General features: G+C 43.5%; 1 protein-coding gene across 5 annotated transcripts in view; it reads right to left on the bottom strand.

Annotated features, from left to right (window-relative positions):
- NEURL1 (neuralized E3 ubiquitin protein ligase 1) overlaps nt 1–25,418 on the bottom strand; it is a 144,620-nt gene that overhangs the window by 37,520 nt on the left and 81,682 nt on the right. For all 5 annotated transcript variants that reach the window (XM_053949624.1, XM_053949628.1, XM_053949627.1 and 2 more), the window contains 2 exons: nt 23,765–24,006; nt 19,000–19,321 (listed from right to left, as the gene is read on the bottom strand). In XM_053949624.1, the coding sequence (XP_053805599.1) occupies nt 19,000–19,321; nt 23,765–24,006 (564 nt within the window). The remainder of the gene's footprint in view (nt 1–18,999; nt 19,322–23,764; nt 24,007–25,418) is intronic.

The raw sequence follows: 25,418 nt of genomic DNA on the forward strand, positions 1-25,418 counted from the left end.
GATGCACTGTGTTATTTCACTATAGCACTATCTAGACAACTGAAAAAGTGCAAATAATTTAATGTATTACTTTCCCTTTATTTTTTATGGAAATGATGAAAGTCAGGAAGCTGTCTAATATTTGTGTTTTGTTTGTTTGCTTTTACATTTACACACATACATATATATACACACATATATATAAAGGGAAAGCACTGTAAAAATTTATAGAGAGAGCTTCAAAAAGCCATTATTTTCAGCTAGTTCAGAGGCTTTGTCTCACCATCATGACTTTTACAAGATTCAGTAATTTATCTTAATTCAGACTATTCTGTGAATAAAATAGTCACAGACTATTTCTACCAGACAGAAAGCAGATACTCTCCTGCCTCCCCTTGTAAAGCAACCAACAAGCCTCAGGAACAAGGAGCAGCATTTTTTAAATGCAACAGAACCATTCCTTTCACCCGCTGAACTCCATCCAGCCTCAACACTTCCCAAAACTGAAAAAAAAGATGACACTGCAAAATGTCTTACATAAATTTTGCTGTCCCAGGAGCCTTCACAGCCAACCCAAAGGGTCAAAGTGCATAAAGAGACCAGATTCTTAAGGGATTTACAGCTCTCACTTTCAGATCTCAGCAATTACACAGAAAGCAGCCAGCATCACCCTTGACAGGTCCTCACCACAACAGCCATTAATGTTCAATTTTTTTTTAAGTGCCTTGGTCTCTTGGTGAAGTCTGGATAGGTAAAAGCCAGTCAGCAGAACAGCATAAAAATAACCTTTCATAAAACCTATGCATAAAACAGCATAAAAACAACCTTAATCTATTCAACTTAAATTTAAAATTTTTTTTCAAAGAACATTTTCTAGCATTTTCTCAGTACATACAGGAGATTAAGTAACCAAAACTTCTTGATGCATACATATGTGAACTGAGAGGAAACCCATGTGCATTCCCAAGTCTTGAAGCCACCAGCAAAATCTTCAGCACCAACGTGAAGCCCTGCTCAGTGCTGCCTGGCTGGGCGCTGGCAGCTCAGCAAAGGTCACTCCAAGAAACATACAATGTGGAACAAGGAATTTTTTCCCTCAGCACTTGGCAGAGCAGTATACTAGCCATCTAAACTTAGACAATAAATAAAGAACAAATTAACTGCTCCTGCTCCCCTGGAATTCCAGAGGTCTCCTGGGAGGCCACTTTGCTCTGTGCCGCAGTGCCAGGGCATGGGGGATGCACCCTGTGGGGAAGCTGGGTGAGCACCCCAGCACACAGATCATTCTCTCCTCTGCACCCACACTGACTTGTGGGTGGGAGCTCCAAAAGTGCATGCTTCCTGCTGATATTTCTGCTTCTCCCAGTTTCTATCAGGGCCAGGAACAACAGGAGAGAGGGCTGCCCCCCAGCCCCTCCTCTTCTGGTCCTGGACATGGCCAGCAGTATGAAGAGCGGGGGCTGAGGAGTGCACTTCAGTTACAGAAGCAAATGTTTTTTGGTGCCTCTGGATGTTCCAAGTTAAGCTTGGATCACACTGCACTTAGCTTTTATGCTATCCAAATTACTCCAGGAGGGCCTAATCCTGATGAATAGCTGGGTAGCTATTAAAATTGTTTCCCTTAAACAGCTAAATGGAAATGCAAGGGCTTGACGCTTGAGCTAGCATTTAAAATGGGTTCAGGTAATCAAAACACCAGATCAGAGAGCACTGGGGGTTTTGGAGGAGCTGAGATTCAATTCAGCTTTGAACCTTTAGCTTAGAGCAAACAATTCCCACCCCCAACAACTAGCCAATTCCCACCCCCAACAAATAGCCACAGCTCCTTGGAGAGACTGATCATGTGGGCTCACGCTTGCTGTTTATATCCCTTACGCCAGCAAGGCTTCTCGTGCAACCCAACACCATCTGTCATTCTGTGGTGTCACCTCGGGATGCCGCTTGGGAAAGAAACACATCACTGGTCATCTCTCACTGGAGACATCTGAGATGCCAGGATGGCTATCACAGCCTTCTCTCTGTCTGGGCAGCAAACACCCCACGCTAATTCAGAGCAACAAACAGTATAAAGGCAGCGCCAGGGCCTGCAAATTCTTTTCTGCTTCCATGGCCAAGCTGCAAACAAGCATCAGAGAATGACTGGTACATGTGATGTTCTGTGTAGAGGACATCACTGCCACACTCCACCAGCACAGAAACACAGAAGAGCAATGGATTAAATACATGAAATTTTTCTACTGTGTTAACTTGCTCCAGGAGCTCTGGCATGAGTGATGATGGGAATATCAGTGAGGAGCTGCTGAGGAGTGGAAGAGCATGCAGGAAGAGCCAGCTTGTGGATGGATAGATCCTGCATGCTGCTCTCATTCCCATCCTACATCTGATGCTTGTGTATGTGGGGACAGGCCCATAAACAGGGAGCCCCCAACTACTCAGAGAGGAAGGATGAATAGAGGGACAGTGACCTCAGAGCAGCTCATTTCCTGAACATGGCAGAGCCTCCAGCTCCCCAGGCAGAACTTCTCCCGTATCACCACAGTGCTGGAGCAGCAGGTGGGACAGGCAGCTCCAGCAAGCTAAGCAGGCACCAAGCCTGTGCATGTTTCTGTCCAGAGAAACCACAACTCAAAGAATGTGACTTATAATATCCATGAAATGAAGGAAGAACAGAAACACAGTTTGGGCATTCCAAGCAAGTAAACTGGCCTGAATACCTCCTGTGTGCATGGAGGCAGCTGTGCTGCATGAAGAAAAGTCATCAGGTACTGAGCCTCACCAGTCTGGTTTCCTAAGCAGGCTGTGAGCAAACTATAAAGGATTCCTCTCCTAGTCACATCCCTACAAGGAAGCCTGCATTAAAAAAAAAAAAAAAAAAAAAAAAAAAACAAAACAAAAACCCATGCTTTGAGCTCAGCCATTGCACACTTCACTAATTGCAGCTATTATTAAAAACACTATTGTGGGCTCAACCTGACTGCAGAGGCAGCAGCACTAGAGGACAAGGGGGAAGGCTTGCTTCCATAACCTTAGCCACGTGAAACAATTTGGTATGAACTGTGGCCCCTCAGTGCTCATTTTAAAAAACCTGCTCTTGTGTAGCTTGAGGCCAGTAGCAGTGCTGCAGGGGCTGGACACAAATGATGTAGGAGTTAACTGAGAGCAAAGGGATAAGAGCCCAGAAAGAATGTGGATATCGTAGACCTGATATATGAACAAGAGCTGTGACTCAGACTTTACCTAGGGACCAAAGATGATGCAAAGATGCATTAAAAGCTTCTCATTTCTCCTGATTTAACCTTCATTCACTGCATCAGGACAGTGCACACCAGCTAAGGGTGCTCTGTGTGCCCAAGGGAAACAAAGCCCAAGCATTACATGGGGCTCTCCGGGATGTAGTAGGAAATTTGGAAGTCACGTAGTGTATCCCATTAGGTTGCAGAGCACTGTGCAGAAGCCTTTGGTACCTAATGCCAGCCATAGGATGGAGCTCCCCTCTTTCCAGGTGGGTAGCATGAGACACTCTGTGCCTTCGAGGGAGCCCCCAAAAGTTCCAAGGGATCCCCAACATTAAGCCACAGGTCAGACATAGTGAAGCAAGGAAGGATTTTTCAGCTGTCCCTGCTCAAGAGCTGCTGGGGCAGCCCCACACCACAGCCCATCACCCCCCAGCTCCCTGAGGGCCACGCGGAGTGAGTGCCCACAGGCAGCACGGCAGCTCCCACCGGCAGCGGGGCCGCCCCGCTGCGGCACACGGCGCGGCACGCCGCGGCTCGGGGGAGCATACGGCGCAAGCCACTTGCGTGGCCTGGCGTTCAATGAGACCTGACAGGTCCCACCGAGCTCTGCACGCCGAGGAAGAGCCCGGGGCCCCCAGGCTGGAGACAGCGCCTCGGCTGTGGTCGGCCCCAGCGCGCCCGGGGCAGGCGGCTCAGCGTTCGCATGGTCTGACAGCAGCGGGCACGGAGCAGCGGCCGGAGCATCGTCCCGCCTGCCGGAGCGCGGGGCTGCGTTCCGGGGCACCCCGACCCTCGGAGTGTGGCGGGGCAAGGGCGATGCGCACGCGGGGACGTTCTTCACTTGTCACTCCCGGCCTTAGGCTATTTCTTTCTTTGCAATCACCTAAGGGTGAGGAGGAGGTGAAAAACATTACACTGACGGTGCTGTCGGAGCTGCGGATATAGGGCCTTCCGCTCCACGCCAAGCAAACCTTCTGGAATGGTTTGGACACGATAGGTAAACAGTGTTGGGCTTGCTCAGCAGGGAGACATTTGTATTTAGATGTTATAGATAAGTGGGGCATATTTGAGACATCTGAAAGTTATTATTCGAGGCAGTTTCTAAACAGAGAATCGCAGTCACATAGCCCCTTAACGCTGAGCTGACAGGCAGGATAATGATTTAAATTATTGTTAAACATAGGCTCTGTTTTAAGTGGATGGAATTCAACAACACAGTAGGTTTAGGGGAGTGGGGGTATATTACAAAACACAACATTTCCAATTTCTGGAGCACTGATCCACAGGAGCTTCTCCACCGGCACCAAGCATCGCTATTCATGCTATGAAAATGGCAGCTGTAGAGATCCTCAAAAGGCAACATCACTCAGCTGCCTTCTGGCTCATTACCACTCCCTCTAACTGCAGCAACTTTGATTAATGGAAATGCCTTTATGAAAGCAAAACATAGCATTTTTCAGACTGTGAATCAGAGTTCAGCAGTGAGCCATAAGTTTTTTTTTAATAATTCTTTTGATTTATAAGTGATTTATGTTTCCTGGAGTTCAATAGGGTTATGTTTATTATGCTATCACTCTGTTTTTAGCTAAGAGTATACTGATTTGTTCTCCATTATAAGGCATTTGAAGCTCACCTATTAAGTTGTACTAAATCAGTGTCCTACAGTTGTCTCATCTGTGAGGAGTTTGTTTTCCAGTATTTTCAGGTAGGGCTGGTTGGCTCCCTCAGGTTCTCTCTGCTCAGCTACCACCATCAGAGAAGGCTTTTGGTTTCCACCATAAACTGCTTTCTGACATACCAAAGGTTGAGTGTGACAGCAAACACTGGCTCCACACTACAGCCTTTACACAGGCAAAGCTCCAGCAAAAACAAACCTATTTATTATGGGGAAAGGAGAAAGGGAAGGAGGAATTCATTTCTTGCTTATTCAGCATCTGATTGTGTCTCTGTGTCACAAGCAAGCTCCCAGGCAGCATCTCCAACCTACAGCATCCTCATTTCCCAGATGGGTAACTCACAATAATGCAGACAAGAGGGTCTCATCTCTGCTCCTTAGCATGAAGATGCAATTGGACATAAAACAAAAGTAATCTCACCTTGCCACTTAAGGGAAATTACATGGCTGATTAATAATGGATGAGCCTCACAAAGGTCACCCATTCTGCTCAGCACTTTAGGGGAAACTGCATTCACTCACCTAAGCTTCAATAACCACTGGGTCCAGCAGGGCAGCAGCAGCCCAGCACAGCCTTTGGCATGTGCAACACAATATAAAATCAAATCCTAAATACCTCAGGTCTCTGCCAGAAACACAATCACAAGGCACATCAGTCAAACCAAGATGAAGCACTTCTGTCAAACCAGCAGCTTGGCTTGCCCACTTTAGCTTGTGAGGAGTCCAAAAACTCAGAGGAGTTGAAACCCACAGTCCCCTGTCAGGGAGAAAAGCAGTAGCTCCATCCTGCAAAATGAAGGCACTTGTATGGTATGTCTCAGGAAAATGAGTAATCTGAGCCTGAATCAGGAGCTGAATCCTTTACCACTGGAACTAAAACTTTACCACTAAAACTAAGGATGGCTTTTTGTCCTTTCCTGCTAACCACTAGTTACTGATCTGAAGTATTCACACCAGTGTGCAATGGCTTTCTCCCGCAGGCGGTGCTTGGTTGCTTTTCCTGCACAATAAAATCCTGATAAATATTATTCCCTCATAAAAATAGTGGACCTATCTCTTTCTCTGGGCATTGTTTTTCTCCTTCCATGTTAAAAAAAAAAAAATTTCATAGAGCTTGGTAGGAAACAGCCAGGCAAACAAAAACCCCAAGTGGGTATTAAAGCTACCAGTGCCCTATTTGAAGAACCCAAGAGAAACACAAAAGGAAACTGCAGCCATCAATAGAACATATGGAAATGCTTCCTTAGCCCTCAAGCTGGACATTGAATTTGTGCAGTGACAAACCCCACAGGGCCAGCTCAGGGGTCTTGTCTGCTCCTTCCTGCAGCCCTTGCAGCTCCTGCTCACTGACAGCACAGCCTTCAGAACAAGGAGAGGTTCAAAGGCAAGTGGAAGCAGGATTTCCTCCTGCCAGAGGCTCTGTGTAAGGAAAGGGAAGCCTCCTCATGCCTCCAAACCCCTCCTGGCCACAGCCCAGCCCAACAAAACGGACTGACAGCATTCCACCAAAAATCCACCCCTTCAATAAGCAGTCCTGGCCTCTATACGTAACATTGAGAGACAAAGATGTATTGGAGACAATAAATGAATGATAAGGGCTCCAAAGAGAGTATTTCCTACCTATTTTTCATTCTGATGTGCTTTTAGTAACTTCAGTTAAGCTGCTAATTTAAATAGTTGACTCCAAAAGGATTCCAAACCCATCTCTATGGAATATCTCAGGGCAGTCTGCTTTGGCAGAAGATCTAAGCACAGCAGTGCTTAGATAGGATAGTTTTTAAAATTCATTACCTAATTCTCATGTCCTGGCATATACTGATAAAGCCACTGTGTCCCATCCCCACCTGTGAACCAAGTTTTCTTAGTTTCCAGAGTAATAAATCCTCATGGGTTCCGTAGTCTTCTTTACACTGTAGAATCACCATGGACTCAACTCCCGAATGACAGGAAACTGCAATACTGAAACTGCTGTGGGATATCCTCTGGTGTCACCTTTTGCACCTGGTGTCAAATGCCAGAACAACAGACAGGTCTGCCGACAAAATTACTGCAGCCTCCACTGCTCTGCTCCACCTCAGTCAGAAAAAGGATATTAAATATGGAGACGGGGCTGCAATCAGCCTCTCTGAGGAAATAATAACCTGGGAAATTCTGACTCATGCTGATTTGTGATCAAGGACTGTGACTGAGATAGCAAAAAAAGGAATTGAATCAGATTTTCATGGCTGTGTCAGAATGAATTAATTCTAATCATATAAATGGAAAAGACTTAACATCACAGAAGCATTTTTAGAATGACAGGAGGATATGGAGGCTGTGGTAAAGAAGAAAACATGATTATTGTTCTGCATAGACCAATGGTGAGGAAAGATAAAAAAGAACTAAATATACCATAAAATAATAGCTTGGTCAAAGAGCTGCCAACAGGAGCATCCTGAGGAGGGGACAGCAGTTGCAAACATCTAGCACTGCTGGCTGCAAAAACATCCCAGACAATGCTTATGACAGAATAACCAGCAGTGACATCTCCAGGAGAGATGGCAAAGTTATCTTTAAGTCTACCCAGAACAGTCTGAGAATCTCCTTGCAGTCACTGCTGATTTTCACCCTTCAGCTGAAGATATAAGAGGTGGCTGCCTGGCCTTCTCCAGTGGCCACCATTCACCCCATGTCTGCCTCAGAGAGGTGTTAGGATTATTTTTTTTCTCATTTTTGTGGTTGTCAGCAAAACTCCTAAAGTAAATTAGATGTCAGCTGATCTCACTCTGAATCCAGCTAAACCAGAATCAGGCTATTTCAGTTCTAAATGCTTGCCCATTGCAACTATTCAGGTTAGCATAGCTAGTTCTTTTTATAGTCACATTTGCTATTAATTTGAGTTAATTTTCTAGGTTGCCCATTGTAACTAAACCCTCTGCTGGAAAAATAACTGCATTTAGTACATATTTTAGAGATGGTTGCTTGGGGTTTTTTCTCAGCCAAGCAAGCTAGAGATGCTGCTAAGTGGAAGATTAGACTCTAAAGTCCAAATCAATAGACAGGATTTCATCTGGCAGCAAATTCCACAGACACAGATGGAAGAGTGTGAAATCCGCACTGCAAAGCACAAACAAAGGAATATCTCTCATCTCTTTTCATACAGACTGCTCACCTTCATCCAAATAAACCCTTTGATATTTAACTCTGTCAATATTTGTTATTAGCAAAAAGACTTCTATAATAAATTAATTATATGATGAAAGAACCATTGCATGAAGAGGAACAGGTGTTATCAAGAGCAGAACTAAAAGCCATCAATCTAATTCAGCATGTAAGAAACAAATCTGACTCAGATTCTTTGTCCAGTGTTGTTTTCTCCTGTATCTTCATGATCCCTATGATAGAAAGACTGTCAGTATTATGTGCTTGACGTGATAAAAGAGCTCACTTATCTTCAGGGAACATGCCAGACATACATGGTGACCCATATAAAATAATTCAAACAATCTAACACCCTGTGCTGTCCAGATAAAGAGGGGAAGGAAAGAAAAAAAAAAAAAAAAAAAAAAAAAAAAAAAAAAAAGGAAAACAAAGCCTATGGCTTATGAATTGCCAACACAGAGACAAAATGAGCCACTGGTGTCAGTGAAGAAAGCAAGCAAGAAAAGGATGGTATCTTGATCATTGGGCTGCCTTTGCCTTTCCCATCAATATAAGCTGATCTCTCTTTGCCAAACCTGTCTTTCCACTGCTTTCAGACAGCAGTTCACCCTGTTTCCATGTTTGCATTTTCCTTCTTCCCTACCTCGGGCATCTGGACCCTTCTTAAACCTTCCTGCACAGAAACCAGACACACTTTCCAAGAAAATCAAGCACTGCCTGGAGGCAACTTTTCTACTTCCCCTCAAACTTCAACGGTGCATTTAGCCTCTCCTACTCATGTTGTTCTCTCTCTTCCTCCTCCTCCTCCTCCTAAAAGAGTCTTTGCTGCCCAGAAAAACCATTAAGCACAGAGGCTAATCCCTGCATAACCACTGATTACTGATTAACCACAGACCACCTTGCTAGGTTTTGACCTAGCAAGCCCTGCACAGAATCCAGTAACAAGCAGATGGCAAAGAAAAGGATCCAGCAAAGCCCTTAAGCACATGGCTATCTTTAGGAATGTGAATTAACATCCTTATTCAAGCATATACCTCATTTCTGGCACACCATATAACTACATACACATGGAGGTGGGTAGGGAATTTACCATCCTGTTGAATTTGGGCTCTGCAGCCTATGCAGTCTTCTTTTCTGAGCACCTGAGAATGGGTTCCAATTGCCCAGCTGGAATACCTTTAAAAATATAGTATTCTACTTCCCACTGAATTTTCCCTCCACCAGCTTTCATCCCTTAGCCTGCCAACACAGAGCAGCCTCTGTCTCACCATCAGATTGTTACTTTGACTTTTCATATCTTGTCTGGTTTTTGTGGAGCACTGATCTTTTAGGTATCACACCCAACACTGAAGCACTAGAAATTATCATAAAAATAGTCATAATAGTGATTATAGCTCAAAGCCAAATTATTTATGTATTTCCATTGAGTGAACAATTAGGCTGAGTTGAAACTGTGGGTCCCTGTAGCTCCACTGTGAAATTCTCATTAGTTCAGTTTTCTTTCCTACTATCTCTAGCTTTGATCTCCATCATGAGGCCAATTTCCATCCACCTGGCCAGGGGGTGTTATAGACAAGATCCTAAGACTCTACCATGTCAGGAATGAAGCAATAAAAATGCATTTTGACAAATGCAGGCAGTGTCAAGGCTCACCTCTGACATGGGCATACGCATTCCAGTGTATGGAAACATTGAATCAGATCTGGAATAGACGGGGCTACAAACAGGGGCAGAAACCAAAAGGCCCAGTGTTTTTGTCAAAAAGATGCTTTCACACAAGCCATGCTGGGATAACAGAGAGGATTGCTGATGTCTGGGAAGGGCTCAGGAGAGTGATGGCTGCTGCCTACCAACACCAGAGAGAACAATGAACATCAACCAGGGAAACACCACTGCAGAATGAGGAGGAAACGCAAACACCTTCAGAAACATATTGAACAAATTGCCAGCAGTCTCCTGGTTCAAGTGAACACCTTTGGGGCTCAGAGGCGCTGGGGTCCTCCAGCCTTGGCCAGACAAAGAGGGAACACTCTGCATTAAAGATTTTAGAAGCTTCAGATCTTTCCTTGCAAGTGGTGCATTATATATTGGCACAGCACCAGCATGGGAATAGGATTATTGGATTTGAAAGGCTTTTTCCCTGGAGTGGTCTTTATCCTCTTAAAAAGATAGAGCAATTAAACATTCTTTTCCTGAAGAGAATTAATCATCTGTGAATGGTCACACTGGTAGCCAGATGCATCACAAGAGATTTTCATCTTCTTAAACACATAGTCAGTGGCTAGCAATCCATTCTATCAATCTTTTATCCCTAGGTACAGACCAAAAATTTACCAATCCCAAATAATTTTAATTTCTAAATCTAATACGAGCCGGTGGAATGGAATTTTTAAAAAAATATTCTGTAAAGGCCTTTAACATCAAAATGATACTAATGTCTGAGAATCAAAACTTGTGACTGGACATTCTGTTCTAGCCAATAGACATGGAATGCTTTGTATAAATTTCACAAAGTTCTGCCAACACTACCCTGCTATAATTTCCAAGAAAACAGGAGGAAGCACTTACCTAGTGCATGTCAGTACAAGGCATGGTATTTTCACCAAAAGCCTCAACAGAGGGGAAACATCTAAAAATTATTGTCAGAAGAACATATTTATGAAAAAGCAATTAAGAGAGCATCATAGAAGAATGCAAGATCAAAATTTTCCTAAACGCCTTAGTAGGAGAGTGGAGTCCACTGAGCACAGCACCTTGCAGGATCAGCTGCATCACAAGCAGAGCTGATGTAATATCTGCATCAAACCTGTGAGTGGATTCAACACAATTAGAAAACCATTAGAAAAGAAGTAATAGCTCAGCATGACTAAACATGATCTAGTGAACAGCATCCCTGCCCATGTCAGTGGGATTGGAACTAGGTGATCTTTAAGGTCCCTTCAAACCCAAACCATTCTATGATTCTGTGAAGGAGAAGTTCTGGCTTGAATCAGCACAGCTTCAAAAACTGGCACAGTCAAAATGTTTTGTTTTCTTCAGGATAAGCCACACAGGTCTGGAGGAGCTGCTCAGTGTTTGGCCAAAAAAGAAGGGATGAGTGAGCAAAAACCCAGGACTAGACTCTGCTCACAGTGTAAACCCAGAGTGACTCCACAGGTAGCCACAAGTTTAGGCTGGCAAAACTGAGAGCAAAGTTAGGCTATAGGTAGGGACTGAGCTCAATAACAACAGTTCTGCTTATGCAGCTTGGGGAAAAAAAAAAAAAAAAAAAAAAAAAAAAAAAAGGAGACGGGACTACAGAGCAACCTCATTTTTAGCTCTGTTGCTGATACAGATGGAAAACCCAATTTTATTTCATTAAAGGTGTCAAACTTTTTTAATAACCCAGACACCTACAGGGATACCAAATTCACATCCTCTGTACGGTAAATTGCACATTCAGCAGCTGTGAGGCCAATTAGACATTGAAATGACAAAGTGCTATCTCAGGCCAGCAGAGACATACTGCACAGAGACAGTGTTTAGTTTTATCATACTAGCAGTGTTTAGCTGTCATCTGTCACACAGGCTTAGGGGAAAGGGCCTCCACAGCTGGAACAGCTGCAATAGCTGGAATTGCAAGATTAGCACAATAAGTTGTTACGCTTTTACCAGACCACTCAATTCACATCCAAAACTTAGCTCCAGCTCCAGATGCACTCTTTGTGTCAAGCTATAGCTTTATGAATGAAGAGGAATTAGCTTTCAGCATTACAGCCCAAGGTTGGAACAGTTTAAACCATTTGGCTGAATTGAGAAAGGTATTAAGAAAGGTGCAAAGATTAATTTCCTCTCCCAGCATATTCTCTCTCCTTTTTTTCTTAAAGACACCTATTACTTACAGATTTTAAAAAAGGAACTGCATTAGACAAACTAAGTAAAATGCAATTATATGTGGCATTAAGCATCAGTTAATAGAGTGCATTTAAAAGAAAAAGCAGCACAGATATCCTAATGGTTTAAATCAAAAAGCTAAAATCTTTGCTAACATACAGAATTCTTTGAAACTTCTCTCAAAAGAATACACTGCTCCATTAGTGATGGCTTATTAATCTCTAAGGCCCTGTCCATGCTGGAAATGTCTGTAACTAACTATAGCTGTGTAATAAATTTAGTATACATACTGAATTCAAGTAGTTTATACCTTTAGTAGAAGTAAAAGAAAGTCAAAAGCTTTTTAATTGGAACCATTGTTTCCAGACTCTACTTTCCACATTTCCAACACATAGCAAAGGCAAGATAAACTTCTTAGCATAAACCAGCAACATTTACCTCCTTAGAGCAACAGCCAAATCAATCACCACAACAGATATTTAATGTGAAGACTCCATTTTTTTAACATAGGAGTCTATCTTTGCAGTGTCAGCATATGAACTACAACATACCCATAACATAAACACCACTTACAATTGTCAGAGTTTTCATATTTCCTTGGGTTTTTATGGGTAAAGTGGCCCTTCTTGACTGTGTTAGGAACAATATTTCAGCTCACCAGAACTAAAGAAACTTTATAGTACAGAATGCATTTTTACACTGGTCATTTTTTCCTGTAGCAGCCTCCATTTTTCTCAGTCTAGGAAATAAAAGCCAGACTAATCCCTTTTAAATTTATTCCTACCCAGGAACCCTTGCAGGCTCTCCTGACCCTGATGTGGACATTTTGTGGATACAAAGTGCCCTATAGCACATTATGTGTCAGATTTTGTCTTTTCTGTGCACCTGTGGCAATGCCTTCCTCTCCAAGAGGTCCTACTAAGGCAAAGGTGCTTCAGGTGGAAGCAGCAGGTTACCCGACCTGCAGTGCTGAGGAAACACCAGTAACCTGCAGAGCCTCTGTGTGACTTTGAAATCCAACACCTCATCCAGACCCGGTGAAGCCTGAAATGCTGATCCCTTAGAGACCTTATTCCACTTGGCATCTGCCTGTTCTGACTTCCTTGGTGTTTGCCATTTGCTGCTCAACCCAAATGCCCCGCGCTGGACCGTGAGGGCAGGCGGACACTGCCTTCCCCAGCTCACGGACACAAAGTCTCCACTGCTGGCAGACAAACACAAAGAGAACAAAAAAAAAAAACCCCACTGTCTTCACAGGGCCAAGAGGAGCTCTGGCTTGCTTGAAAGTGCTGTGTCCAGCAGGCTCATCATCACAACCTAGACAGGCAGACCTGGAGGACACACAGACCCTGTCGCACTACGACACGAAATAACACGAAATAATCACGCACTCACACTAAGATTAAAAGAGTAAAAGGAAGTAACTGTTATTTCTGACCTCGCAATATATAGAATTCTAAAAGCGACAGTGGACTGGAGGATGAAATTGTTACTTCTCCAACCACACTGGTTAAACTAACAGTCTATCAATTCTCTCCTCCCACAAAGAATGTAAAACAATCATTATTTATATGAACAGTGTGTGAGAACTCTAGTCGAAATATGTAAATATCAGAAGGTATAGAAAACTTTTAAAGGAACATTAAAACTTTTAAAAGAACAGGGTGACAAGACCCTCAAGCACAAGGAGCTGCCTGGGTCCATGGGCTAGCTTTTGGGTGCCTACTGCATCTGGAAAAACACTTCCCTCCAGAGGTGCTGAGGCAAAGCAGGGGTTGAATAAAATGGCAAGAGGTAAGTTATTTATTAAACTGTTTTCACATTTTCAGCTGTGTTAGAGAGCTTCCTGCAGCTGCCATAGAGACAACAGCTACAGACAATAAAACTTTATGAGCAATTTAAATTCTCTCTCCCCTTAGGAGATGGGGAAAAACAAGGACAACTGACTGTTTGCAGGTCTTGAGTATCTTGCCTTCATTAAGTAGGACTCTGTTTAAGTACTTATTATGCTTTTCCATCAGATAGTCAGACTTCCACAAAAAGGATTAATTGTTTATAGCTTCCACTTTCAACAATACCCTGTAAAAATACACTGCAGTCATATCTGATTATCCAATTTTGTTTAGTGCAAAGCACTCCCGGCACATCAGTCTGCTTATTTCCATGTGTCAGAATAGCAACAAAATGGATTCCCATGGGCAATGGAAAATAAGCTTTGCACTTGGAAAATAAAATAGTAATAGCCACACAGTAAAACTGCAGATGCATGCAATAAATTAGATTTATCAACAGTCTTATACCATTAACACCTGAAATTTGCCCATAAATCTACCTCATTGGAGGCTTATTTAATGTTTCTTCTAGAGGTAGCTGGGAGCTAGAGATTCAAACTACGTAAGAACTGACAGGCATGAATAAATAAAAACATTTCTTTCTTTCCCTAAAAAATGTGCAACTTCCTTGTCAAAGAGACACCAGCTTACCCAGTAAGATGGGTACATTTCCATCCAGGATCAGTTCACATTTTGACTTAGATACTTTGCAAACATCAAACAATAAGAAGATAGAAAGAGGATCTGGTGAAATAAGAGATTTCTCAAATATCTAATTCAATATACAGAACTTCCATTTAATTCTCCCAGGATCTGTACATAAATTTATGACTGAAATATATATTTATATTATATATGTTTCTACCTCAGGTAAATCTAATATGCACACTCAATACACATGCATTTAAAATTTTCCAATCTTGCAAGGTCTTACTAGTTTTTCCCATATTTTATATTTACAAGATGTGGTGAGACTTAGCTTTTAACAGGTGCCTCTCAGTGTGCCAATCTAAATAAAATTATCCTTGATTTTCAAAGCCTGTGCTGGTAAAAAAACAGGAATACTCTGAAATACTGCATGAATGAAAATACTGATAGATGGGAGATGAGTGTGAACAGAGTAATAAACAGTAAAGGGGTGTGATTGCTGATCATCCTAGCAAAGAATGGGACCAAGGAAAATGAGCAGACTGTACCTCACATTACCTCACTGGAAACACAGGATGAGTAGTGAGGTATGCTGGAATCATAACTGTTTTGCAGCCCTATTTTTCTGTACTTTTAGAGCACCTGCATTGTGCTTTGAAAGAAAAGACAGTAGGTGGTAGGACTAGAAGATCTTCATAGGGCCTTTCCCATCTTAACCACTCTGCAATGCTGTGCTGCAATGTCACTGCCCAAAAAACAGGGTGATTTTCAAAAAAGAAAAAAAAAAGTTGCAATTTTCAAAAAGACACCATATAGAAGAGGCAAACCTGTAATCCCCCACCAAAGGTAAAGGAAAATGCTGAGAACACTCATGCTGTACTGCACACATGACTGAGGGAAATTGCCAACTTTGCTGTCCTGCAGTGAATCCATGGAAAGTGCACATGCCAGGCTCAAGCCCAGTGCTCGAAAGAAGCAGGTTAGTATGAGACAGTACCACTTGATTCCTATGAGCTGCCATCCTTCCTCCACAGCTCTGAAGACTCCAGAATTTAAACAGCTGGGCCTTTCCTTTTCTTTTTTTTGATGCTTTATTATAGCAGCAAGGCAGCAGATTGCTTATATTCCATTTCTCTCGGACTCTTTTTAAAAGTGTGAATGAGCATGTGTGTATGTTGAAGTGATAACATAAGGACAAGCCACATTTTTAGTAAATATTACTTTAAATTGCCCTGGAATGTAAAAGTGCACTTGTGCAAAACTAGCTGCCCAAAAAGGAAAGCAGAGCTGTAAACCACCCTGCCTGCAAGTTGAGCATGTCAGCAGGAGAGTTGCTGTATAAGGGCATGTTTACAGGTCATGCAAGCCTGCACCTACACTGAAACTCATGCCCTACAACACAGAACATGCATGCACTCCATTGCCACAGACTCCTCTATGAGAGCCCTTACATTGTAGCAGAAACCAGCTGAGACCCTGTGGTCAGAGGACACCAGATTTCTGGGTGAATTTAAGCCTTTTCATCTCTATAATGTGGGTAGAGGAGAGCAGGGAACAGCCTCTCACCCGTGACTGTCAGCACTGTGAATCTCATCACTGAAGCCACCTCAAGGTGGATTTAAACCAGCCCCTGCTTTTGAATCACTCCAGCAGTGACAGGCAAGCCATGGTCCCAGCTCAGTTTCAACTCCCCTTGGCTGCAGTGCAGTGGACTGTGCAAGCCTTTTTCACCTGGTTCATTTCAAAATCCAGCTGGCAAAGAAGCTGCTTAAAGGACTCTGCCTTTGAACATACAGCAAGGGCAGTCAGACCCAGGAACATCTGTGACAACCACATACACCTGTGCAGTGACAGCAGTACTGACACACGGGTAACTGTCAGTAAGGCTGATGCTGTCAGAAAAGCCATGAGCAGAAGGAAATGAAAAATTAAGATACAAACCAGTACCTGGTTTTCAGTGATGCCAGAATATTGTGCAATGCCTGTGATGCAGATAGAGAGAGAGGCTGGACTGAGCTGGGTAACAAGGATGATGGCAGGTGACACCTTTCGCTCTGGCAAGTCACTTAACTCTCACAAGCTTTGGGCCTCCCTTCATTCAAGTCTTTCTTTATTATATCTGTAAGACAGGAACAGTGTCACTAGCCTTAGTCATTACCCTGTTTTACTGAGTCCCTCATTTGGGCTGGAAGTGATTTGCCAGCGTAATGCAGATAACCAAAATAAAAATGTGCAGTTTTGGATGTTGTCACTTTTGGGAACATAAATGCACACTGTCAATTTCCCTGCAGAGCTGGGATCTTGGAGTGACACAAGACTTACTACTGCAGGTCTTTCCTTTGGCAAGTCTCATTTTGGAAGTGAAGTTACATTATTGGGAGTGAGAAGGGAGTAATTCAGCAATAAACAGAAAAACACCAGAAATTGTAAGGTTTTTGGTGAGATTCTTACACATAAAAGCAAATGGAGACTGTGCAGAGGTGCAGTTTGACCCTGTAACCCTACAAGCATTGAGAAAATAGTGAGACTTAAGAACAAGGAACATGTTTGGGGTTAGGGGGCAATAAATCACTGAACTGGAATCTGAAATGCTAGGCTCTTCTGTTCAACATACTGCTCCAGCATCCCCAGCCTCCATCAGATGCCCTGCATGCCATACCAGGCTGAATGCAACCATATGTTTGTAGCTAAGCTATGAAATTCATTTGTCAAGTCCTAGGAGTTTTTGGCAAGTTGTCCTGTGCTATATGTGTGGTCTGCTACACTAGAGCAGGCATGCAGAGCATAGTAACAGAGCATAGTCTATAGGATCCAGGGGTAACACAGCTGATGATTTCCCTTCTCTGACTTTTAGTGCTGTTTAATAATGAATGAAGATGGAGAGGACTCGGGTGGAAGCCGTTTCAGCACAGTTTCAGGCTTAAAGCCTGCTGAAGGCTGCTGGAACAAGCTATAAATACATATCTGAGCTCCACGCCAACTGTGTAAACTCAGAAGCTGCTTGCTTCATTCAGGGACTTCATATTCACCAAAGAGTCGGAGCCTCTTGGGCTAGAGGTAAGTCAGTGGCTGGCAGAACTCACATTTTCCTTGTGAAAGGGATGTGGAAGATGCTGGGACAAAGCAGGGGCAGATGACAGATAGGAAATGGTTTCTCGGGTGTTTTGAAAGGAAACACATAATCCAGAGTTATGGACCCTCATTAATCAGGCAGAGTAGTTCTGAGGAGCCAAATCTCACAAGAACAGCTGTAGGACTTGGAGTCATTTGTAAGCTCTTCCTAACAGAACCCTTGGCGTGACATTTGCCCAAATTCTCCATCCCAATTCAAATATCACCACCTTGGCCTATGAACAGTTGCCTAGTGGCTCTGATTCAAGCTGATTCACAGCAAAAGATAAATCTTTCTGCACCTAAAAAAAAGAAAAAGCTGCTGAGAAATTCTCCAATTCCTCTGCCTTATGCAATCTCAGGCCAGGAGTTTTTGCAACAAGGTCAGTCTCATTTCTTCATCTCCTGAACATGCCTCTTCCTTGCTGTGTTGATTGCTATGGGTAGTCCTGCCACCATATTTTTTAGAGCACAGAATGCAGAAAGGAGGCAGAACTCTCAGAAAGAAGTTTAATTGAAGTTTGTGATATACATCATGAAGCTGTCACTTTAACAGAGATTAACAGGCTGCATGGCAGGAAAAAGCTAGGATCTCTCTCAGCCTTCAGTTCAGAAGGAACTTCAGCTCCTGAAGGTACCATCTAACCTTTTCCATGGTGAAAAGACCCATGAAACTACTGTTATATGGAGAAGTGCTGCAATTTGCCTCCCAGTGACAATGCAAAGCCACCTCTAAGGCTGTGTGCTGACACTCCTGGTCCCCCAGGAACCTTGCTGCCCTTCAGTCCTCAGAGATTCTTTTCAGCTCTTCTAAGATGTATAAACTCAAATAGCCCAAACCTTGACAGCCTGCACATCTGGATCTGAGTCCTCATGAATGCCAAACTATCTTCATTTCACCTGAGGATGGCAGAAGACACAGGCACTCAGCATTCCTCATCCTCCAACCTCAACTGTATATCCAACCTTCAGGCTCCAGAGGACAAATCAAACTCCTCTGTGAAAGCAACATCCCAGAAAAAAACAGCCACAGGTTCTCTCAGGTAATTTGGAAGATAGCCATGTTTCAAATCTGTCCATTAAACCTGACAGAAAATCATAACAGTGCCATCCAGGAAGGATTTAACCATAATGCATAAAATGCACTTCCCCACTTTGGCACAGGGAAAGCACAAGATGATATAAAAATAAAGTCTTACGAGGTATGTGACACACTCCAGGCTATTCTCTGATAGAGCTACACCTCCGAGCAGAAATCCACTTACTTAGAGATGGCTTCTAGTGCTATATTGTAGCAGCTGTTTCCCACCTCCCACTGAGGTTATATTTACGAGCTACATTTCAAACACCCACTGATCCAGGCTGAGGTCCTGAGATCTCTGGGGAGGAAGGACAGCTGTTTCCCTGTACTTGTCCCAGCACAGAGAGGGGACACGCAGTGGGAGGCTGGCCCTTTGTCAGTGATGTCTTAGCATCAGCTCTGTGCTTGGACCCAGGTACTCACCTAAGAGCTGCACTCCACGGGTGAGCCCATAGACGTCGATCAAGGCCCAGAGGGGCTCTGCCGTCCTCACGCCGCTGAAGAAGAGCATCGCAGCGGAGTCATTCACCCGGTAGAAAACCCGTCCCTTCTTGTCCACCCAGAAGGCTATGATGTTCCCCTCGTTTGCAAACTCTTCCGGCAGAGCCTTGGCCCAAAACCCGCTTTGGGAAACCAAGTCAGGGCACGCATACTTTGGCAGAGTGTCAGGGTTAATCCTCGACGGATCCTTGGAAGTAAAGCCGAGTCGAAGAGCCCCACTCCAGCAACACTGCTTTTTAGTGATCTGCAAAGACAACAGCAGCAATGACAGCGCTGGGCACTTGAACACCAGCTTACACACTACAGGCTTCACGCATCCAACACTGGTGGCACAGTGTGCAGACAACCCCACCAGATTTAGGAAACATTTCACCCACCAAACAATGCTGTAGCTTTTCCAGCTGCACACAGCAATGCTGCTGCACACTTAGGATGCAATGCCCATATTTAAAACCGAATAAATCAAATTAAACTCATGTGGATAGGTGAAATGTAATTACAGCTGCATGATGGTTCATTTCTATTTCTAGAGTAATTCCTTTTGGCCTAAGAATAATCCTCACACAAAATGTGCCCAAAATGGGCACAAGACCTTTAATCTGAGCAGAGCTCTTCCCACATGGTGCTCAGATGATGGGGTCTCTCATCTCTCTGACCTGAGAGAAAAGCTCCAGAATCACGGTTATCTCCACCACATTTTCTGGGTTTCTCAGGCAAGTAAAAGACAGTCTTTCCCTTATTTAACTTGTAATACTGGATGACATATTGAAATCACAGCCTTGCAGCAGAGAACTTGTGTGTGGGAAAGCACAATATAGACTATTTGACTTCATTGAATACAAAATTTTGAAGCAACAATAGATGCTATCTTACTTTTGGGAAAACCTACTTATTTCAGCTGTGAATGGTGTTTTTATGAAATACGTTGTTCATAACTACATCCCAACTTGTCAGTATGCAATTACTCAGTGTGTGAGGGGTCAGAAACATCTGCTGTGGTTTTTGGAATGGTTCATGTGTTATACCCATCCTTCTGCACCTGACAGACAGCAGGACAAAGGATCACAGATACCTCCAGAGTCATCAGCTTCTACTCGCAAGAACTGAACCCTGGCCACTTGGGGATCTGTGGGGAGCAGGCAGCAGGTCCTAAACATATGCAGCACATTGAAAACACTACCCAGTTATAAGGTCTCTTTTTCCCATGGAAGTAAGGAGTCTTTCATAGTTAGTATGGTCCTCAGATGATGTCCTCGGTGAAGTTTTTCCTCTTATTTTATTAATTGATTATGAACCTGCTAGGAATTGTTCCTCTCAAAGGGGTTCAGCCTGTCAGCATCCAGACTACCACATGAAAGATCTAAGGATGTTGGATCCAACTTTGATGTGGGGCCAAGACAGTTCCTGCATGCCAGCTGACCCACAATCACTGTATCTGTTCACACTTTGAACCCGCAGCAAACACAAGAGCACTTGAGATAGCCATCTTCCATCAATGCCTTGGCAGCCTCAAGCAATTCCACTGCTGGCCAAAGGACAAGAGCAGAAACATGGATAGGTATCACCTACCAGATGCCACACAAAATTTGTTGCCTTTCTGTAACTTCATGCTCTGCCAAAGCACTAATGGCTCGGATGAATGGCAATGACAGAGACTGAACTGTCCAGGACTGCAGGACTTTGTTCTCAAAAGCCTGGCAGCAGCCCCACATGTCCCAGCTTGGAAGCACAGAATTTTCATCAAGGAATTCTACAAGACATTTTCTTTGGACTTCTGAATTCCCTGCTAATCAAATGTGTAAATACTGTGTTTTTGTTTTACATATTCCTCTCCAAGGCAAATCTGAAACATGTGCCCTTGGGTTCACAACAATCTTACAAAGACATTGTTCAAAGCCTAGGGCTTTCTGTTTTATAATTAAAATATCAGAGAAAATAACTTAGAGCTCGGAAAAAAGTTATCAATGGATAATTTTTCAGTTAAGGGAGTCCTGCTCTTTATCCCAACTCAGTCCATCCAGGCACCTGAACTGTTTACATGGAACACTTGAGCACTGACCTCAGTCCCAGGAACCATAGAAGCTCCTGCTTGCAGGGTGGAAACTGGGATGACACTAAAAAGGACTGAAGCAGATTTGCTATTTTATATACCTGGCCAGGGTGGGATAGCATCATGCATGTCCCCAGTAGAAGTGGAGTTAACAGGGTGTGCACATGACAAAACATGGGAAACATAATACACCCCAAGAAGAGGCCTGGGTTATTTTTTGCAGCAAATTTACTGCAAGCCCTAAAAGCTTTCGGGTCTAAGATAAATATGGCCTCATTGTCATTTGTACAATTCAGCCTCTTGCCAATACTTCACAGCAATCACAGGCAGGATGAAGTAAATATTCATATGGTAATTGAGGCTGTACATGCTCCATGTATTAATCAGCACCTATAAACAGTTCTCAATACAGTCTGACCACAGGCAAACTAATATCCAAATTAAAATCAAGTATAAAGCCTGCCAAGAATTAGACACAGCTGGACAAAGGGCACACAGTTTTGCTAAAAAAGGCAACAGTTAATGATGGACCAAATCCTCTTTTCAGCAGCCACTGCTAGCAGAAAAGCTTGGGAGGTCCACCGGGTACCAGAAGGGGAGGAAAATACAGAATCAACATCCAAACTCCTAAACCATTGCTGCTTTTACAGATTCAGGCTCCTGATCTTTACTGCCTGATGCCATCTTTGAGAACTATACTTCCTAGCAATGCAATTTGGGAATTACATGGAAGAAAGCATACTGGAGCATTTGTCTCTGAGGCTGCTTGACAGCCATATTCCCATACTCCCAGATCTGCAAAATAATGTCAGAATAAAACCTGAGATACAATAGCTAATAAATAGAACGAAATCTCATTACTTCTTTCCTCAGTTTTCCAGAGGGAGTTTAGACTTTATAGGACCTGAATGACTGGGCTCATGGTTAGTCTGTGGCTGGTAAGAAGGTCTAAGATGCTGTTTTGCACAAGCACAAACAATAGTGAGGCAGTTACAGGATGAACTTACCATACAAAAGCAAGGATGTTTTCACATTTCATCCCTCCCTAGAGCACAAGTTCTGCTAAAGCCTGTTGATTACTCCCATGAGACCTTCCCATTGGAGTCAGCAGGAACTCTGCTCATAAATCTCTTGTGGAGATTTGCATGCATATCCTTCACAGATGTTATGCAAGCTCAAAGCCCCAAATACACAGAGATAAACAAGTGTGAATTTCCAGAGATAGCTACCTTGTTTCAGAATGAGATAGAAATAACCCAGAACCTTTGCCTAAACCACCAAACCCACTCAAATTTTTGATGGTGTCTTCAAAAGAGAAATGCTGCTTTCATCTCCTCCCAGATTATTTGTCGCAGTTGCTTGTCCAAACTGCTGGCCAATATGGGAAAAATCTCATTAGGCAATGTGAGAGATTCCTGCTGGGCTTCCAGCCTGGATAGAAGCAGTAAAGAGCTCCACAGGAAGCATAACAAACCTGTAGTGGGGATTTTATATCTCTGGGCCTGAGCCTGAAATCACTGAAATCTCCACATATTTCCAAAAGGAAGCATGCCCCCCACTCCTTGCTCCTTTGCTGGCTGGGAGGGAAGAGGCAGGGAAGGCTGAAATGCTGCTGTAGGACCCAGCATTCCAGGACCTCCAAAAATGGGCAACAGCAAGATCGTTCAAACCGGGTATCTACATGCTGACAAACCTTCTGGAAAACTCCTTCTGCACAAATGAAGGATTTACAGTCAGATCATTCATGTGTGCCATGACCTAAAGTGGCCAGTGATGACCTTTTTTGTTCCAATAAAGGCATGAAATTGTCTATGAACAGAAAAACGCAGTCCCATGAACTAGAGGGCATAAAGATTGGAAAGTATCTGTTGATGAAGTTGCAAGGGGCTCAAGCTCCTTAAGACGCTGATAATCTGAAAAGTGCTTCAGTTCCTAAGGACATGGAGGAATTTCTTCATCAGAAAGCAGCTCCTGGTGTTCATGGAGGCATGTTGTCTTAGAGGAGCTGGATTTCTCATGCCAGCTGAAGCATGGCATGGTACCAGGGGTACAAATTCCATCCTCCAGGCTACCACAGACACAAAGGAAGTGAAATCAGCCTATGCCAGTGAGAAAAATGTGATCCCTGCAATGTTCTCTCCTCTGATCTTAATGCTATCAGGTGATTGATTCAACAAAGCAGTCAGCAGACTGCCAGAAAGGTCCTTTTCTTAGAGAGCAACAGCAATCACACTGACTGCTCCTTTCATCCTTCCCTTCTTTCCTCCAAACTCTTTTGTTTTTCCTGTCAAGCATGTGAGCAAGAACCTTCACTTCTAGGTCCTTTCTGACCTCTTATCTCCTGGCTTTCCAAGCGATTTCAATTTAATCTGTTGTCTAACATAAATGTAAGCATTTTTGGAAGGTGGATTTCCCTTTTGTTCTCAGTTTCTACAGCAGTCTGTACCTATGGCTCCAAGAACTACAGTGACGGAAGCAGAAGTACCAATGAAGACTGCAGATCTTTAAGGCCAAGATCTGACTCCTGCGCTTTTCAAGGAAGGGCTAAAGATCTGCTGCAAGCACCAAAGCCTGCTACACCCCAGCATTCACTCCCAGCAGCTCCCGTGGCAAAAAGGGAAGGTATAATTTACTCACCTTAAGCCTGACTTGTTCATAAATAACAATGGGCCTGTTGCTGAAGGTAATGGCATTGCAGAAGCTAGCCTGGCGCTTCACCGCCTTCTGTGTTGTGTCCATGATGATCTGGGATCCCTTGGTGTGAGGATGGAAAAGCAGAGGGCTGATGGACAGAGTTCCACATTGTGGGATGGGGAGACAGTGCTTCTGCTTGTGGTGGCAGCGGTGGGAGGAAGTTGAAAACGACCCACCAATGGAATCTGGAAGCAGAATGGGGAAAAAAGGGCTTCAAATATACTGTGAGTAATATGGAAATTTTCAATTAAAAAAAAAAAAAAAAGCAGAGGTACTTCACGTAGAAAGTATAGGCAAAACAAAACAAAGGTAGCCAAATCCTTAAACTCTAAACCATAGAGGGATTTTAGAGCATCTTCTGCAACAAAAGACTGCAAGGATACTGAAGACTCCTGTTTGGACAATCTGACAGTACAGAGCATGACACTGAGACTGCACCTCAGCACTGAAATCACAGGCCATCTTGAGGCCACAGACCAGGAGAGAACACAAGAATTGGAGCAAAGCACTTGTGAAGTTGCTGTATCAAAGCTGTCACACCTAGGGAACAATCTTCCACTTCCAGAGGACTCCTACACACCTTGACCATTTCTCTCACACCTCCTTTGCAACAGCAACTCCACTGATCTTCGTCTCCGTGTGCCTGGGTGCCCTATCCACCTGTGCCATGTGCCAGCTCAGGCACACACATTGCTAGTTTATACTCAAGCACCACTCAGCAGTGACCCACCTGGGTCTCTCCACCAACTCCCATCCAGTCTCCTCTCTCCTCCACTACTAAGAACCTCAGCTGAGATCCCACATGTCATGAAGGCATTGACCAGCACTATTATTCCGTGAGGAAAGGTAAGAAGGAGAAAGGCTGTGAAGGATGGAAGAAATTACATCTTTCTCCAGTCAAGACTCTACAGAAAGACTTGACACAGCATCAGCACAGCCACAACAGCAGCTTTGTTCCTGAACAAATGGACAGGCACGTTTCTTTTCAACAGGGAGCCTGCAGCAGTTCCAGCTCAAAACAACCACTCTGCTGAACACAAGTCACCTGCTTCCTTTTCCTTGTGTGCACATACACACCACATCATGCACATATGTTTGGGAGGAAATACTCCTAAATTTGAACTCAGAGTACCAATAGAGTACAGGACTATTCTGTGACAGACTGAAGGATGCTACAAAACATGATCTTAAGAATGTGCCAGTTTATGCTGCAGAGAGGCATGACTACACAGTACTCTTCAAACACACAAACTATGGAAAATAATTATCTATATTCTTCACACAAATTAATTGTTCACTGCTATGTCTTTCTATAGCTACTGTAAAATAATGCTTGCACCTCTAATATAACTCTTGGTTTTGCAATAAAAAGTCCAGACCCTCTTCCTTCCAGCCTTTTGGGTAGTCTTAGCTACACAAAGCTGTAACAGCACATCCTCAGGCTGAGTGTGATTAACTATCAGCAGAACTTAAAATGCTGGCTTCTGAGGAGAACATTATAATTCAACTTCAGCATCTGTCACTCTGGCCTTCTCATCTCCTTGATGGGGTTTTTCCTCCCATTTTCAGCAATACTGCTGTTCCTTCAGAACAGAAC

The sequence above is a fragment of the Vidua chalybeata genome, chromosome 8 (genome assembly GCF_026979565.1).
Source record: "Vidua chalybeata isolate OUT-0048 chromosome 8, bVidCha1 merged haplotype, whole genome shotgun sequence".
Classification (NCBI taxonomy): Eukaryota; Metazoa; Chordata; class Aves; order Passeriformes; family Viduidae; genus Vidua; species Vidua chalybeata.